This window comes from Oryzias melastigma, linkage group LG9, assembly GCF_002922805.2.
Source record: "Oryzias melastigma strain HK-1 linkage group LG9, ASM292280v2, whole genome shotgun sequence".
Lineage (NCBI taxonomy): Eukaryota > Metazoa > Chordata > Actinopteri > Beloniformes > Adrianichthyidae > Oryzias > Oryzias melastigma.
This window is the reverse complement of record NC_050520.1, coordinates 23,322,581-23,336,374: the sequence shown is the minus strand read 5'-3', so window position 1 is coordinate 23,336,374 and position 13,794 is coordinate 23,322,581. Positions and strand designations below refer to the sequence as shown.

The following is a 13,794-nucleotide window of genomic DNA, read 5'->3' as shown; positions in this document are numbered from 1 at the left end:
TTAAACCATACTATAATAATAATAATAATAGTAATCATAATAATAATACATTAACTATAGTAAAACAAAAATAAATAAATAAATAAAGGTGCATTAAAAATTTTAGTAAACCATACTAAAATAATAATAAAAATCATAAACTTTAATAAAACAAACCAAAATAAAAATGTAATAAGATTCTTATGAAATTATACTAAAATAATCATAATATTAAATAAATTAATTGCAAAATAAAAATGCATAAAAATTCTCAGCAAAGCATAGTAAAATAATAATGAAAAACTAAACCAAAATAAAATAAAATAAAATAAAATATGCGCGTTTCTCTGCGCATGCTTGATCCGCGTGAGCATGACTAAGCTAAAGCGGAAGTGTCATGGCGCCGCTAGTGTTTGCTTCAACGTTGAAAGCAGCAGCAGAAAATTGTTTCTGATAACTGGCAGGTTTTAGAGGGAAAAACACCGATTTACGACCACCGAGGAACTACCGTGTGAGTATTAAGAGAACCGCAGTACATTTAGAGTTCCTCTGAACAGCGTTAGCGTTGTCTGCGATGTAACTGAGCCGCGTCACGTGTGACATTTTTGTTGCTTTGTATTCATTTCCATTGAATGTAAACACGCGTTTTGTGTATTTAAATTGCTGGCAAATACTATCGCAGTTTATTCTTTATGCGTGCATAAGATTAAAACTTTAGGAAATAGTTCTACATTAATGTTTTGTATTGGTAAAGTTCAGAACAACAAACGTGGGAAGAAAAAATAGCAAAAACTTTTTTGTATGGAATTTATAGGTTTTCTTTTCATATTGTCTAACACATGAAAAGCCTAAATAAACTAGGGGGCACTTCTGCTTCCATAATTTCATCCAAGTGAAATACAAAAAATCCATATTTCTGAAAATGTATTGAGTTTATTAAACTTATTAAAACTATTTCTCATCTCCTTTTAAAATTGTATATGTGTATAAACTAGAAAACATGGCAATGTGTGAGGGCATATCTCTTCTGCTCACATTTTTAGTACGTGTTATATTATCTGAAGTACTGACATAAACATATTCTTAGTATTGTCCAGTAAGTGCAAATAGATTTTGTTAAACTGACAGGCAATGGCTTCATATTTCAGGTAAAATGATATAAATTAGAGCTGTGAAATACCTCTTCTCTTTCTTTGTTTTTAATCTTTTTACTAATTCTTAGTATCATGTTCTGTTGAGTATTACAACATTTCTAAAAAATATGTAATACAAAGAGAAGTGTGTTGATATTATTGTGAAATAATAAATGATGGAATAAGGGCAAAAAAAGATCAAAAGATAACAATTGACTTCAAGTAACACCATATTGAAATGAGGTCATTGGCTACACATGAGATGAGGATGTATTTTTGAGCGTACAGTTTTCCTTTCCTTTTCTCTTACAGAGATAACAAAGTAATTTAAGTCATTATTGTTGTTAGCGGCCACCAGGTTTGTAGTTTGTTCAAGTTCAAGATGGCGGACTCTGGGGAGTCCAGCGGTCAACGTGTTCCCACTCCTGCGAGCACCAGCAGCAGCAGCAATGTGGGGCTCCTGATGGGCCGTCGACCACCAGCTGGACTTTCTCCAGGGCGCCTCCCTTCCATGCGGTCAAGGGACCTCACCCTGGGAGGAGTGAAGAAGGTTAGCATCACATTTCACTCGTATTTTAATCTTCATGGTGCATCACAATGGTGGAATTGGGTTATTATTGTGAGTTAAATATTCCTAATGTATCACGACTTGCAGAAAATTGACCTCTTCTGTTGCTTTCTTCGCACTTTTTGCAGTTAAGATTATTTTTCTAGATTTCAAAATATTGTTTTTCCCTTCAATTTTTAGAAAACCTTCACGCCTAACATCATTGGCCGAAAAGTTAAAGAGGAGTAAGTTGATTTGTTTCAAAAATCAGTGAAGAACAAATAACTGCCATGTAACTGAAACTTCAACCATTTTATGGTTTTTTTGTTACAACAGAGCCAAAGTTGAGTCTGATCAGAGGAGAGATCGGAGAGGCGCAGAGCGTGGTCGAGGGCCGAGGGACAGAGGCAGAGGCCGAGGTCGCCAGGAGGTCATTCAGTCCCACTCTATTTTTGAGCAGGGACCTGCTGAGATGATGATGAAAAGAAGAGGTAGGGGGAGCCAGCAGGACAAGCCTAAGCCAAACTTCTATTTTTACAGTCAACAATAAATGTTGCCACCCCTCATAGGTGGATACGAAAGCGAAAGAGATGCTCCGAACACGGGGCCTTCACCCATCATTAATATTAAAAAGGAGAAGAGGGAGACTGAAGAGGAGACCAAAGAAATTCTGCGCAAGCTGGAACGGGACAATGTAAGTTTGTCTGATCAGCAAAAACTTCCATTAAATTCTACTTTATTATCATTCTCGTCTCCTTGCAGTTTATTGACGACCCCTTCCTGAAAAGTGAGCAGAGTAGCTGTCCCGTCCAGCTCCCCCTTTCTGTGTCAGGATGGGGATTTAGGGAAGAGTTCAGTAAATCAGCTGTTAGACGTGAGAAGTCAGAAGAGGGGGATGAACCCATGGAGTCTGAAGTAATAGGTAACTACAGAATCTTTTATCAGTCCAGCAGCTTTTATAGCTTCCCAAAACAGGAAATTGTGTCCATGCATAATGTGTGTATATGTAGGTGCTTTTTTATCTTTTAATGAAACATCAATATCCTGTCTGCAGTGAAGCAAGAGCCAGAGGAAGTTGAAATACAGAGGAGCGAGGCAACATTTAGACCTCCTCCTCTTCCTGAGCCTGAAGTTCTTCCTGACCTGCTGCATAAATGGAGTCTGGACAAAGGAGAAGAGCTGTTTTTCATTCAGCTGCCTGACTCTCTTCCTGGTCAGCCTCCTACCAAGGAGCACAGGCCCGTGAGGACAGAGGTGCAGTCCGAGGACGGACAGTCTGTGCTTCTAAAAACCGAGTCTCAGGTACATTTCAAGTGTTGACCTTTCAACACATTGTCCTACAAATGTAAATAGTGGTTAAATAGTTTGTTTCCAACCATAGGAAGAGGAAGGTGAAGAGAACAGCTGTAACTTGAAGGATCTGCGAGAGGGTTTGGTGGGAAAGATGCTGGTGCGGAAGTCAGGACGGGTGCAGCTCATACTGGGACAGGTGACACTTGATGTGTCTTTGGGAGCGTCGTGCTCTTTCTTACAGGTACTACTGGACTGTAAAACCCACCAATTCAAGTGTGCACTCAAGCTTGAAAAGAGTGACCTGCTCACCATTAACAAAAAGAGGGTTATTAGTGTAACAAATATTAGTGCTGGTGAGTTAATTTATTTTAAGAGAAGCTTCATTTCAGATCGATCCCCAAAAACCAATGTCAAGAAAATAAAAATTTTGTTTGCATTTTATTTATTTATGTAGAAGAATACTCTTTATTAAGCAATTTTATACATGTTATAATTTTAGACACATTCAAAAATCAATATGGATTTTGTTGCTGTTTATTTACCATTATCTTTATTTCATAAAAATGTGTAGTTACATGATTTTTAACCCAAAATGCTTTTTATTTTATTTTATTTTTTTACTTTTTAGGAGCTGGTATCCATTAATCCGGAGGGTAAAACCGGCACCCTGACTGTACTTGGAAATGTCAAGCACAAAATGGTTTGCTCTCCGGACTTCGAGGCTCTACTAGAGAAGAGTGCTTGATGCTCAAGAGGCATCGAGGGACTAGGTTTACTCTGCACCTGTTAAAACATTAGCAGGAAGAAAACTGAATGGACTTTCTAAAACTCAGTAGTGATATTGCTAATTTTTGTTTTGCTTTGTTCATATTAGTTCCAACAGTGTTTTTGTAAAATCAATGTATATAAGCAAAGTTTTATTTTGATCTCAATGATTAGATTAAAAAAATAAGCAAATTGCATTTCACATTTGCAAGAGTGTGCATAGATATAAAGTAAAAATGTGAATAAATTAAAGTTTACTTCTGTGTTTTTAATTGTCAAATGTCTCAGTTTTTTCTGTCCTGGCTGACACAATAGCATGTTTTAGTATTTATCCACCAGGGGGCAGTACAGGTGAGATTGGAGGTAGCGGGTTTTGGTTTTGAGGCGCTGTTAGTTTTAAACGGGAAGGCAGTAATCTGGAGAGCCGCTGGTGCTGTCCAGCGGGTGGAGTTTGGCAACAGTCCACGAGACAAAGACACGATGAGCGGCGGGCGCTCAACTGTACCGGCGCGGCTACTGGCGGCGACTCGAGGTTGGTTAGCATGATTCTGTCGTTTAAAACATTTTATTTGTCTTGTTTTTGAGTTGGGGAAACGATGTTCCGGAAGTCATCAGCTCTTGTACCCACACAGGAAAGGTCGCCGCTTCGTGTTGGGGTGTTCTTTCCTCGGCTGCCCGTGGACGAGAGCGGGCTAGCATTAGCATAAACGAGGAGCGGCACTGAAGGGGGCAGAATTGACCGTTAGCACCCATGCTAACTATTTATTTAGAAATTCGGTTTCGTAAATTTAGCAATTTTCAGAGTAGTTGTTCAACTTTTCTTTTTTATTTATTTATTTAACTTAAATGTTACTCGTAGTTGTGGGGTGTTTATTCTTGCTTGCTAGCCGTATCGGGGAGGGAACCCCCCTGCTACATCGGCAGAGGGCACAAGGATGGAGGCCCTCCAGCTAATGTTATCATTGTTCCGCTGTCAATAACGGAAACGGTGGGTTAAATGATCTGCTCCTTTATATAAATGTGACATTTGACTTTAATAAAATAAATTAAAACAATAATAAAGGGCGTCTACGGCTTTAGCCGGGATTTCTCAAGCTACGTTTAAACGCCGAGTACAACAGATGTTTTCAATTTAGCCTAAATCACTTAAAAATGTAGAATAATTTGGTTATAAAGTCGATCCTGATTGTTCCTTCACTCTCCACCTTTTCAGGTCAGTGTGATGCTGGACCAAAAACCATAGAGGGGTAGCCACCTGCTCTGCCGAGTTTGTTTTTGTTATCAGTGTTGACATCTGTCACCGTTGGGACGCCTCGAGCAAACAGAGGACGACTGCAGCAACATAACTCATTTGGTTACTTTTTATTCTTTTTATTTGGAAATGAATTCATCTCCAGAACCCCTTTCATTGTTGAGCTAATGCTTTTCATGCATCACCTCCGGGAGGTCAAGATGATCTCCATTCAGTATGAGGAGAAACCCCATTCCCTAGTTACTCAGATGAAGGCTCTTTTGTGACAAAAGAATCAGGGACTCTGAAGGACCAGGAGCCGGAGACCTGAACCCCCTCAGCGAACGCTTTTCCTATAAACTTAAAAAGGAAATTCATCCTTCCTGGACTTTCAAGATGGACCTCTTTTTCAACCCTTTTGATAACTTGCTGTGTGTCCTGCTTGGCATCTCCTTCACTGTGTGGTTCACCCTGCTGCTGGTCTTCATTATTGTGCCTGCTATTTTTGGGGTGTCCTTTGGAATCCGCCGTATTTACATGAAAACTCTCTTAAAGATATTTGAGGTGAGTGGAAAAAAAGTGTCTCGATTCTGCAGCTTTTCTTGCACTTGAACTAAAACATATTTTTTAGACAACATACTGTTTTGCAGCTATAATTTGTGCTATTTTTTTTTTTACATAAAAGCTTTTATTTTCTTCTTTCGACCAAACGGTTTAATGCTGAAGGAAGAACATCTGTCCTGCTGATCGCTAAACACAGCTGTGAGCTGCTGCTCCTAATGTTTGTTGTGGTTGTGTGTTAACTGACAAATGCAGAAGAACATCCCACTTGCTGCTTGCTTTCCCACGGTTATGTAACTATTGTCAGTAACTTGGCTATAAGGGAGGGCTCTTTTACCTTTGCAGTTGTCGGTGTCGGATGTCAAACAGTTAAATATAGCATTTTCCGTTGTATCCCTCATGGAACACCTTTGAGAAAACATGGATAAGATCTGTCAGAAATTAAGCGACAAGTGGAATAGATGCACGATTGTTGTTGGCAGCTGATTGCATTCTCTGTTGTGAGATTTTTAGAGGATAAAGGCTGAAGAGAGTCGTGAAGTGCTGGAGTACTGTTGAGTTTTTTTTGACAATAAATAATAACATATGGTCCATAAAAGTCTCTATTTCCCAATTCCCTGTTGAATAAAACTCTTTTGCCTCTTTATAGTCGTTAGGGTGTGAACAAGTTAATCTTTTACCTGCAGCTTTTAAAGACCCACGCCAATGAAATCATGTTTTAGACATATTCTTCTGGTATTTTAAGCTTAAAATTGCATTTCTAAATATTGCTATATTCAAACCGTTGTGAATCAGGAGCAGACGAAAAAATACAGTTGCAGAAAGCTTGTCGTGTGACGTAAAAGCTACAATGATAAGCCACAAGCTCAAAACTGTATGACTGGATGGCTCCAAATTGCTGTCCATTTTTGTTGCACCGCTAATGTTAGGTTGAGGGTATGAGGAGCTGTAAGCGAGTGCAAACAGATGGTTGACAGAAAGTGAAGGTGGGTTGCAACTCAGAGGCAAATTTCTATTGAACTACTGCCTCTCTGCAGAAACTACGTCCTTGAAAATGACACATATTTGTTGATTGTGGCTAAACACGGCATAATCATAATTAAAAGACCACTGGGAACACTTGCAATCGCTCAAGATGATTGGTGTTGGACTTTACCTATCAGAGTTCAATTGTATTTTTAGGGTATCCTAATGCTCTAAGAAGCTCGATTTGTTGCATTTTTAGAGCGTGACTGAGTCACACTGCTCATCATAATATGATTTAGCAACAGCTCTTTACTGCAAACCACAAAGGCTGTTGGCTAACAGTTCTGTAAGTGTAAAGTTGGCTCACAGTCGAATCAAGTGAGGCAAGTAAGACCTGTTGCATGCATTTTCAATCGTGAAAAAAAATATATAATGTTTTTAAAGTATTTGCATCGTCCACTGAAAAAGATTTTTTGCTATCAGCAACTTGATAAGACAGTTTGGTTTTTCTCAGTGACTGGTAAAGCCTCCATTACTCAGCCCTCTTGATATATATATTTTTTTACAATTTGGACTGACTAATTCTGTTCTTGACACTTGCAGGCATTCGTGTCTAGTGCTGCTCCTGCTGGAATACATTAGTCATCTTGTCGTGTCAGCCTCTTGCATTTGGTTCACTATTTCTAGCAAACCTCTGGGCTCAACTAGTGTGTATGTGTGTTTGCATATTCAAATCCATACCTTGTCATATTCCCTCACGTTTCAGTTTGATTATGTTTATTTTGCAAACTTCTTCATGACAGACAAGTCAAATTGTACATTTTCAAAGGTTGTAATGAACAATAATAATAACAAGATTTCTAAAAGTCAACTTATAGTCTTAAACAGTTTTTAGTAATTTTAAGGGTTCAATTAATTGCTATTTATTTCATATTATTTCTGTTGTGGTGGTGTTTAATAATTAATCTGCTTTTGTTGTGTTTCTTCTAGTGGGCCACACTTAGGATTGAGAGAGGAGCCAAAGAAAAAAATCATCCTCTGTACAAACCATACTCAAATGGTAAGAAGTACTTTTACAGTTGTTTTCCTTTAAATATACGTTTGTTTTATGGATTGATTTAACTAATATTCCATCTGTCTGCACTGCTTCAGCCATCATTGCCAAGGAGCCTACCTCACTGGAGGAGGAGATCAAGGAGATTCGGCGCAGCGGCAGCAACAAAGACTTGGGCTCAACCCCAGAGTTTGAGATGTCGGACATCTTTTATTTTGCTCGGCGAGGAGTGGAGAGCATCATGGACGACGAGGTGACCAAGCGGTTTTCTGCCGAGGAGCTGGAGTCTTGGAATCTGCTGACGCGTAGCAACAATAACTTCCAATATATCAGCCTGCGGCTGACCGTCCTGTGGGGGCTGGGAGTCCTCATACGCTATGGCTTTCTGCTGCCACTCAGGTATCAAACCCTCCTCCAGCAGGTTTTATAAAGCAGGGCCGTGTCTTTAATCTGGAAAATGGAATTCCAAGAATCTAACTAAAAACCTACAATCGTTTTTTCATCCATGCTTTAGTTGAAGCACATACATTCAGTGTAGAAAGAAGGGCTATAACTCTGCAGTATAGTATGATGCATTACTCATGAGTTGGAACAGTTACCAGTCTTCCCTGGAGTCGGTGTCCTAACAGGTTCACCCTGAGGTTAAACTGAAAACACAAAGAGCTCATGGGAAAAAAGCCACAGCTGAGCCCCTACAGACATTAGTCAACATTTTTTACCTTGGCGTTAATAAAAGAAATCAGACAAAGAGCACAAAGACAATTCGTTTTTTTGTCTGTAAAAGTGCAATAATGCCCAGCACGTTATGTTATGTTTAGGGTCTCACATAAAACAACTAAACTTAGCTCTACAGTGTAAGCAGCCTAAACTATGTATCGGGCACAGCAGTGGAGGGATGATTATTTGGACTAGTTTTGCATCGAAGTAACTGGATCAAGTTAATAAATCAATAGTTTCTCTTTTACCCAAATGTTTTTTATTTAAATGTAATGCCACCTGCCCAACAGGCAATCTTAATTCTGCCTTTCTGAAGGAGAATGTTCAGTGAATCTACAATGACTGAGATCAAATAAATAAACACTATAACAGTCAATGTCCAGACAACAACATGTATTAAAATGTAGACAAAAAAATCACAGTGACAGACATAACATAATTACTTAAAGTAGTTTTTTGGAAATGTTTCTTACACTGTCTTCTCTGTTGCTCTTGGTTTTGGTCACGACAGTGTACTGCAACATGTAGTGCTATTTACATGGATGGTGTAACCAAAGGAATTTTATGTACTAAAAAAATATTGAAAAGTAGCTATGACCACTAGTTAAGTTTTCTAGTACACTATTTTAAGAATCATCTTTAGCTGTTCATATTTAGATTTAATCTGTTGTAAAAAAAGAAACTTGTTCTTACAGGGAAATCTGGTTTTGGATTTTAATATAATGGGTGTGTAATTGCCTTGAGGTGTATGCTGTGTTTGCCTTGTGTTGGAGTTTGGAAATTTTCTGTAGTATAACACTACTCTATCTTGGAGTGAGTAAATGATATAAGAGACACAAGGCTGTCACTAAGTATCTGGGCTGGTTTACTGAATTCTGCTTTAAAGTTAGGAAAAAAACCTAACCACTACTGAACATCCTCGCCACCCCCTCTATAAAAGATTTTCAGCACATGTTTAATACTGGCTTTGCTCAAAGTGCTTCATGAAACCTTCCCCTCCACCATTCAGTACTTCCCTAATCCTCTCTAAATGTAATCAGCACCTTCTGCAGTCCTGCGACATTGGTTCATTCAGATTAGCTCGACCAAGCGTGGCTTCACATGCTCCTTTGCAGATTATTATAGTTTAATGGGGTGATGGTAGGAAATAAATGAGCAAATTATGCTTTAAAAGTGATTGCCTAATTTTGATCATATCTTTAACATAATATTTCTTATATTGTGGATAAAAGTTTTTTTTTTTTTTTTATATTAAGTGAAGTGTATACCTGTTTTCTCCACCAGGGTAACCCTGGCCTTCACAGGTGTAGGCCTCCTTGTGTTCCTCACCTCTGTAGTTGGTCTGCTGCCAAATGGCAGGTGAGACAACAAACATCTTCAACCTGATCAAACGATGAGCTCAGACCTGCATATGTAACACTTCTGTTTAATATTCTGTCTTACAGGATGAAAAGTTTTCTCAGTGAAAAAGTCCATTTGATGTGCTACAGAATATGTGTCAGAGCTCTCACTGCCATTATAACCTATCACGACAGGTACGGATCCAACACTGTCTGCCTTCCAAAGCTACATAAAATTTTTCTTTTATTCTTTTGCCTTTCAAAGTCTAAATACATAAACAAAACTGATTTTATTGGCTTAGATAAAATCACTTTCTTAGGTCAAATATAGTACTTTACACACATTAATCTTACAGTATATAAAATATTAAGAAAACCATATTTAGGCTAAAAATGTTTCGCTAAAAAGGTGCTGGTAACTAAGCAGTTAATTCAAATAATTTCTCTGAACTCGCGTCAAACTCCAGGTCCTAATGCTCACCTGCAGAGCTGCGTTGGATTCTACACACAGCTATCTAAACTAGGTCATTCTGCCTGATAGTTCTGCTGGAGCAGTGCATTCCTTTTAGGAACTGCATCTGTCAGAGTCGTGGTTTTTCAAACTAAGACCTTCTCATTTGTTCTTAATTTTGGTTTCATGTTTGTGGTGTGGGCAGGTCTTTTGTCCCTCGTGCAATAAGACAGTACAACTCCCTGACTGAACAGCACAAGAGGATTTTAGTGAATTTGTAATCTGAATGTTTTATGGATTTTATGGATTTTATTGTAATATGTTTTAATTAGGAATATTTTACTGATTCTTTATATTTAAATTTAAGTGTTTTTAGGGTTTTATGTCTGTGATTGTAAAAGCAGCTGGCCGCTTTTAAATTTCCTTCGGGATTAATAAAGCTTTTCAAAGTTCAAAGTTCAAAGAGCACATAAGAACAAGACGTTTCTGTCCTACCTTCAGCACGGCTTGGAACTAGTTTTTTTCCAAGTAGAAAATGTTTATGTTATAAAATATTTCTCCTCTACAAAATACCTGAACTATACCTGAATTGCTGAGCATGAGCTTGTGGATGCTGACAGATGTTTGAGCATAAGGGCAGAGTTTGGAGAAAAAGCAGACAAAAAATTGGTTTGATTGCAGGACTAGGTTAGAAAACAGTTTCAATTCAATCCTTACCTAAAATCAACTTATATTTTTCAAATTCATGTGGGGATTTACTTTTACTCTCAAATTATTCTTGTATTGTTCTAGGCAAAAGCTGCTTTCTGTTTGTTTCAAGTACAAATAAGGACATATTCAAGTAAAATTAGTTGTTATGGAAAATGTGTTTATTTTAACCAAATATATTAGTTTTGAAGGAAAAGTTTAAATAAATCATGAATGTAATGTGAAAACCTAATATTTTTAAAATTAAAATCCTAAATTATGAAATTATGTTTAGGATTTTCAATCATGAATCAAACTGAATATAATATTTAGAAATTAAAGCTAACCATTTTGGTATTTGGATACTTGGTCCCACTGACATAAAACAGTTCATTTGACCATGAACTGGCAGGAACACATTATCTGAGCTTTGTGTTCATTCCCACAGCTGATTTGAGTGTAGATAAAACACAAAATGAATTGTGTGTTCAGAGTAAACACAGTTTGTTTGAAGAAAGAAAACTTGTGTGCCATAGATCTGCTACAAAATTGTCTGCAATTTTTTTCTCAAAGTAAGGAAGCTTTTCCCTTAGTGGGACAAGAATTGAAGCTAACGAAGGACAGAGCTCTAATCAAGACTATGACACATCTGATACGGAAGAGGAAGCTAATCCATTGTGTTTTTTTAAGGACACTGCAGGCTTGACTGAATTACAGCTCTTTGGCAAATGAGGATTATTACCTGGTAGTTAAGGTGTGGGGGTGATTCTTATAAATTTTTTACATCCCAAAAATGGGATCAGGGTTTTATTGAAAAGTGGATGGTACTTGGATGTCCTTTGCAGTCTTAGTGGAAGCTGTGTTATCCTAATTGGCTTCACTGGCAGCATGAGTGAGGCTGTGGATCTGGGACATGTCTGCTGACTGCGTACAGATTGCCTATGCATTTACCTTCATTATGTTGTAATTACAATCATGCATGCTATAATTACAAAGATTGCTGCTAAGTGTTGCTTAATTTATGCTGAGAGGAAGGTTTTTAGTAACCTGGTCTATTGTGAGTCATCATCACGTCTCATTTTTTGATGAACCTGCTTTTTAAAGCAAGAGCTTTGATATTCTATTACTGCTGGTCTGTTGTTTTAATGCAGCTTAATGTTGTTTTAATGAGAAAGCATTAAAAGCGCAATTGATTTGAGCAACAAAGGACTTTACACTTTCTTCTCCACAAATCTGGTATCTTTATATTTGGATTATTACATTTTTTTAATATAAGTATTTTTAAAAATGTGTAGATTTTAACTGAGGAAAAGAAGAAAATTGTCTCTGTAAATACTTTTGTGTCTGCATCAGATTGTCTTCTTTTGTTCAGTCCATTATAACATTCCTGAAAACCCTTTTCATGGAAGGAGGTGTTGTTCTGCATCTGAATTGTCTTTGGGGATTTTCTGCTTCAGCTATAAATTTACTTGTTGAGACTTCTACTGCCGTTTAACATGTTAGTCAGCAAATGATGAGCTTCTCTGTAAAAAGGTACAATGGCATTGATTAGTGCTCTGAAATCAAACCAGTATATGTTTTCTAGGGTTTATATGGCGCGGTCACTTGTAAGATGTTCCTTCCAAGTCATGTAACGCTAAAAATAATACCCTGACATAGGAAGTGTTGCACCCTCTATTTCAGATTGTAACCTAATCTTTGGAATCTGGACACACAGCATTCAAGTCCTTTCTTAGCAGGGTAGAGCCGATATCCCAGATACTACAGTTCACGTACTAGGCTAAAGTGGACCAGAGCTAACTCAGCCTGGATTAAGCAGAAATTTGATGACAACTTTTTCAAAATTCTGGCTTCATTTTCTTATTTCACCTGCAACAACTTTTCATAGTGGATGTGCTGTACATCTTTAAAGTACAAAGTTGTTTTCTGTCTTATTTCAGTGAGAATAAACCTAAGAATGGTGGGATCTGTGTTGCCAACCACACCTCACCGATTGATGTCATCATCCTGGCTAGTGATGGTTGCTATGCTATGGTAACTATACCCTTTTGAGGCTAGTAAAGAAAAAAAAACCCTGCACCAATATCTTTACTACCGGTGAAATCTCTTTATAAATAGATGTATTACTTGTTTGGATTGTTAGGTTGGTCAAATTCATGGAGGCTTGATGGGAGTCATTCAGCGGTCCATGGTCAAAGCCTGCCCTCATGTTTGGTTTGAGCGATCAGAAGTAAAAGACAGACATCTAGTGGCTAAAAGGTAATATTGCACTCTATGCTCAAACACACTGATCTACAAATGTTGAGCTAACAGCTGAACTATTTCATGGATCACAGATTGAGTGACCACATTCAAGACAAATCTAAACTGCCGATTCTCATTTTTCCAGAAGGTAAGCTTTCAAGGGAAAAAAGGAGTAGAGGTAGAAGTTCAGAATTAAATCAAAGTTCTGTTTAAAGATCATTGTTTGACTGTCTGAAATTCATAGGGACCTGCATAAACAACACGTCTGTTATGATGTTCAAAAAGGGCAGCTTTGAAATCGGAGCCACAGTCTACCCTGTAGCCATTAAGGTACAAGCTCTTGTTCTTCTCCAAAAAAATGGAGTTGGGTGAATTTGATCAAACATAACCGTGTGTGTGTGTTTTCAAATTATCTACAAATATGAGGATTAAGCATTCAGATGTCTTTCCTGCAGTATGATCCACGGTTTGGAGATGCATTCTGGAACAGCAGCAAGTTCGGAATGGTCAACTATCTTTTACGAATGATGAGTAGTTGGGCCATCGTCTGCAGCGTGTGGTACCTTCCTCCTATGTCCAGAGAGGTCAGACTTCAGCTTTACCTTTGATCATTGACTCTTTGTTTTTGCAGTTTGGTAAAGCTGTTTTTAAATGTATTTATCAAAATGACTTGTTTTCTCTATTGATTATTACTGTCGCACCACAAACCAAGAGTCCAAAAGTTCTTAGATTGAATTTCTATAAAAACATTACTCATCCATTTCTGTTATCTGTGCTTTTAACTTTTTTTCTCCTCTCTTCTGAAAAGCTACATTTAAACTGTTTA

General features: G+C 37.7%; 2 protein-coding genes and 2 long non-coding RNA genes across 5 annotated transcripts in view; 2 read left to right on the top strand and 2 right to left on the bottom strand.

Annotated features, from left to right (window-relative positions):
• The first annotated feature begins 326 nt into the window (after positions 1-326).
• Positions 327-3,982, top strand: polr3d (polymerase (RNA) III (DNA directed) polypeptide D). Its single transcript, XM_024274812.2, has 9 exons — positions 327-490; positions 1,461-1,662; positions 1,861-1,904; positions 1,996-2,150; positions 2,229-2,353; positions 2,422-2,581; positions 2,714-2,961; positions 3,041-3,193; positions 3,581-3,982. The coding sequence occupies exons 2-9, from the start codon at positions 1,495-1,497 to the stop codon at positions 3,695-3,697; spliced, it is 1,170 nt and encodes a 389-aa protein (XP_024130580.1). The 5' UTR covers positions 327-490; positions 1,461-1,494; the 3' UTR covers positions 3,698-3,982.
• On the bottom strand, positions 1,365-6,377 carry LOC112148033. The gene is made up of 2 exons (XR_004948444.1): positions 5,847-6,377; positions 1,365-1,644 (listed from the first exon to the last, which is right to left on the bottom strand). It is a non-coding gene; the product is annotated as an uncharacterized LOC112148033 (long non-coding RNA).
• The window catches only part of LOC112148029 (glycerol-3-phosphate acyltransferase 4), an 11,968-nt gene continuing 2,275 nt past the window's right edge, over positions 4,102-13,794 (top strand). The window contains exons 1-11 of one of the 2 annotated variants that reach the window (XM_024274809.2): positions 4,102-4,249; positions 4,931-5,512; positions 7,466-7,535; positions 7,628-7,928; positions 9,531-9,605; positions 9,692-9,781; positions 12,665-12,758; positions 12,868-12,983; positions 13,061-13,116; positions 13,213-13,298; positions 13,424-13,552. In XM_024274809.2, coding sequence (XP_024130577.1) covers positions 5,345-5,512; positions 7,466-7,535; positions 7,628-7,928; positions 9,531-9,605; positions 9,692-9,781; positions 12,665-12,758; positions 12,868-12,983; positions 13,061-13,116; positions 13,213-13,298; positions 13,424-13,552 — 1,185 coding nt within the window. In that variant the 5' untranslated portion in view covers positions 4,102-4,249; positions 4,931-5,344. Of the gene's footprint in view, positions 4,250-4,326; positions 4,706-4,930; positions 5,513-7,465; positions 7,536-7,627; positions 7,929-9,530; positions 9,606-9,691; positions 9,782-12,664; positions 12,759-12,867; positions 12,984-13,060; positions 13,117-13,212; positions 13,299-13,423; positions 13,553-13,794 lie in introns of those variants that run through there. The other variant, XM_024274810.2, reaches the window with a different exon arrangement.
• The window catches only part of LOC112148032, a 9,932-nt gene continuing 3,975 nt past the window's right edge, over positions 7,838-13,794 (bottom strand). The window contains exons 2-3 of the long non-coding RNA XR_002919575.2: positions 8,057-8,176; positions 7,838-7,979 (exon numbers count right to left, since the gene is read on the bottom strand). This is a non-coding gene — a long non-coding RNA (uncharacterized LOC112148032). The remainder of the gene's footprint in view (positions 7,980-8,056; positions 8,177-13,794) is intronic.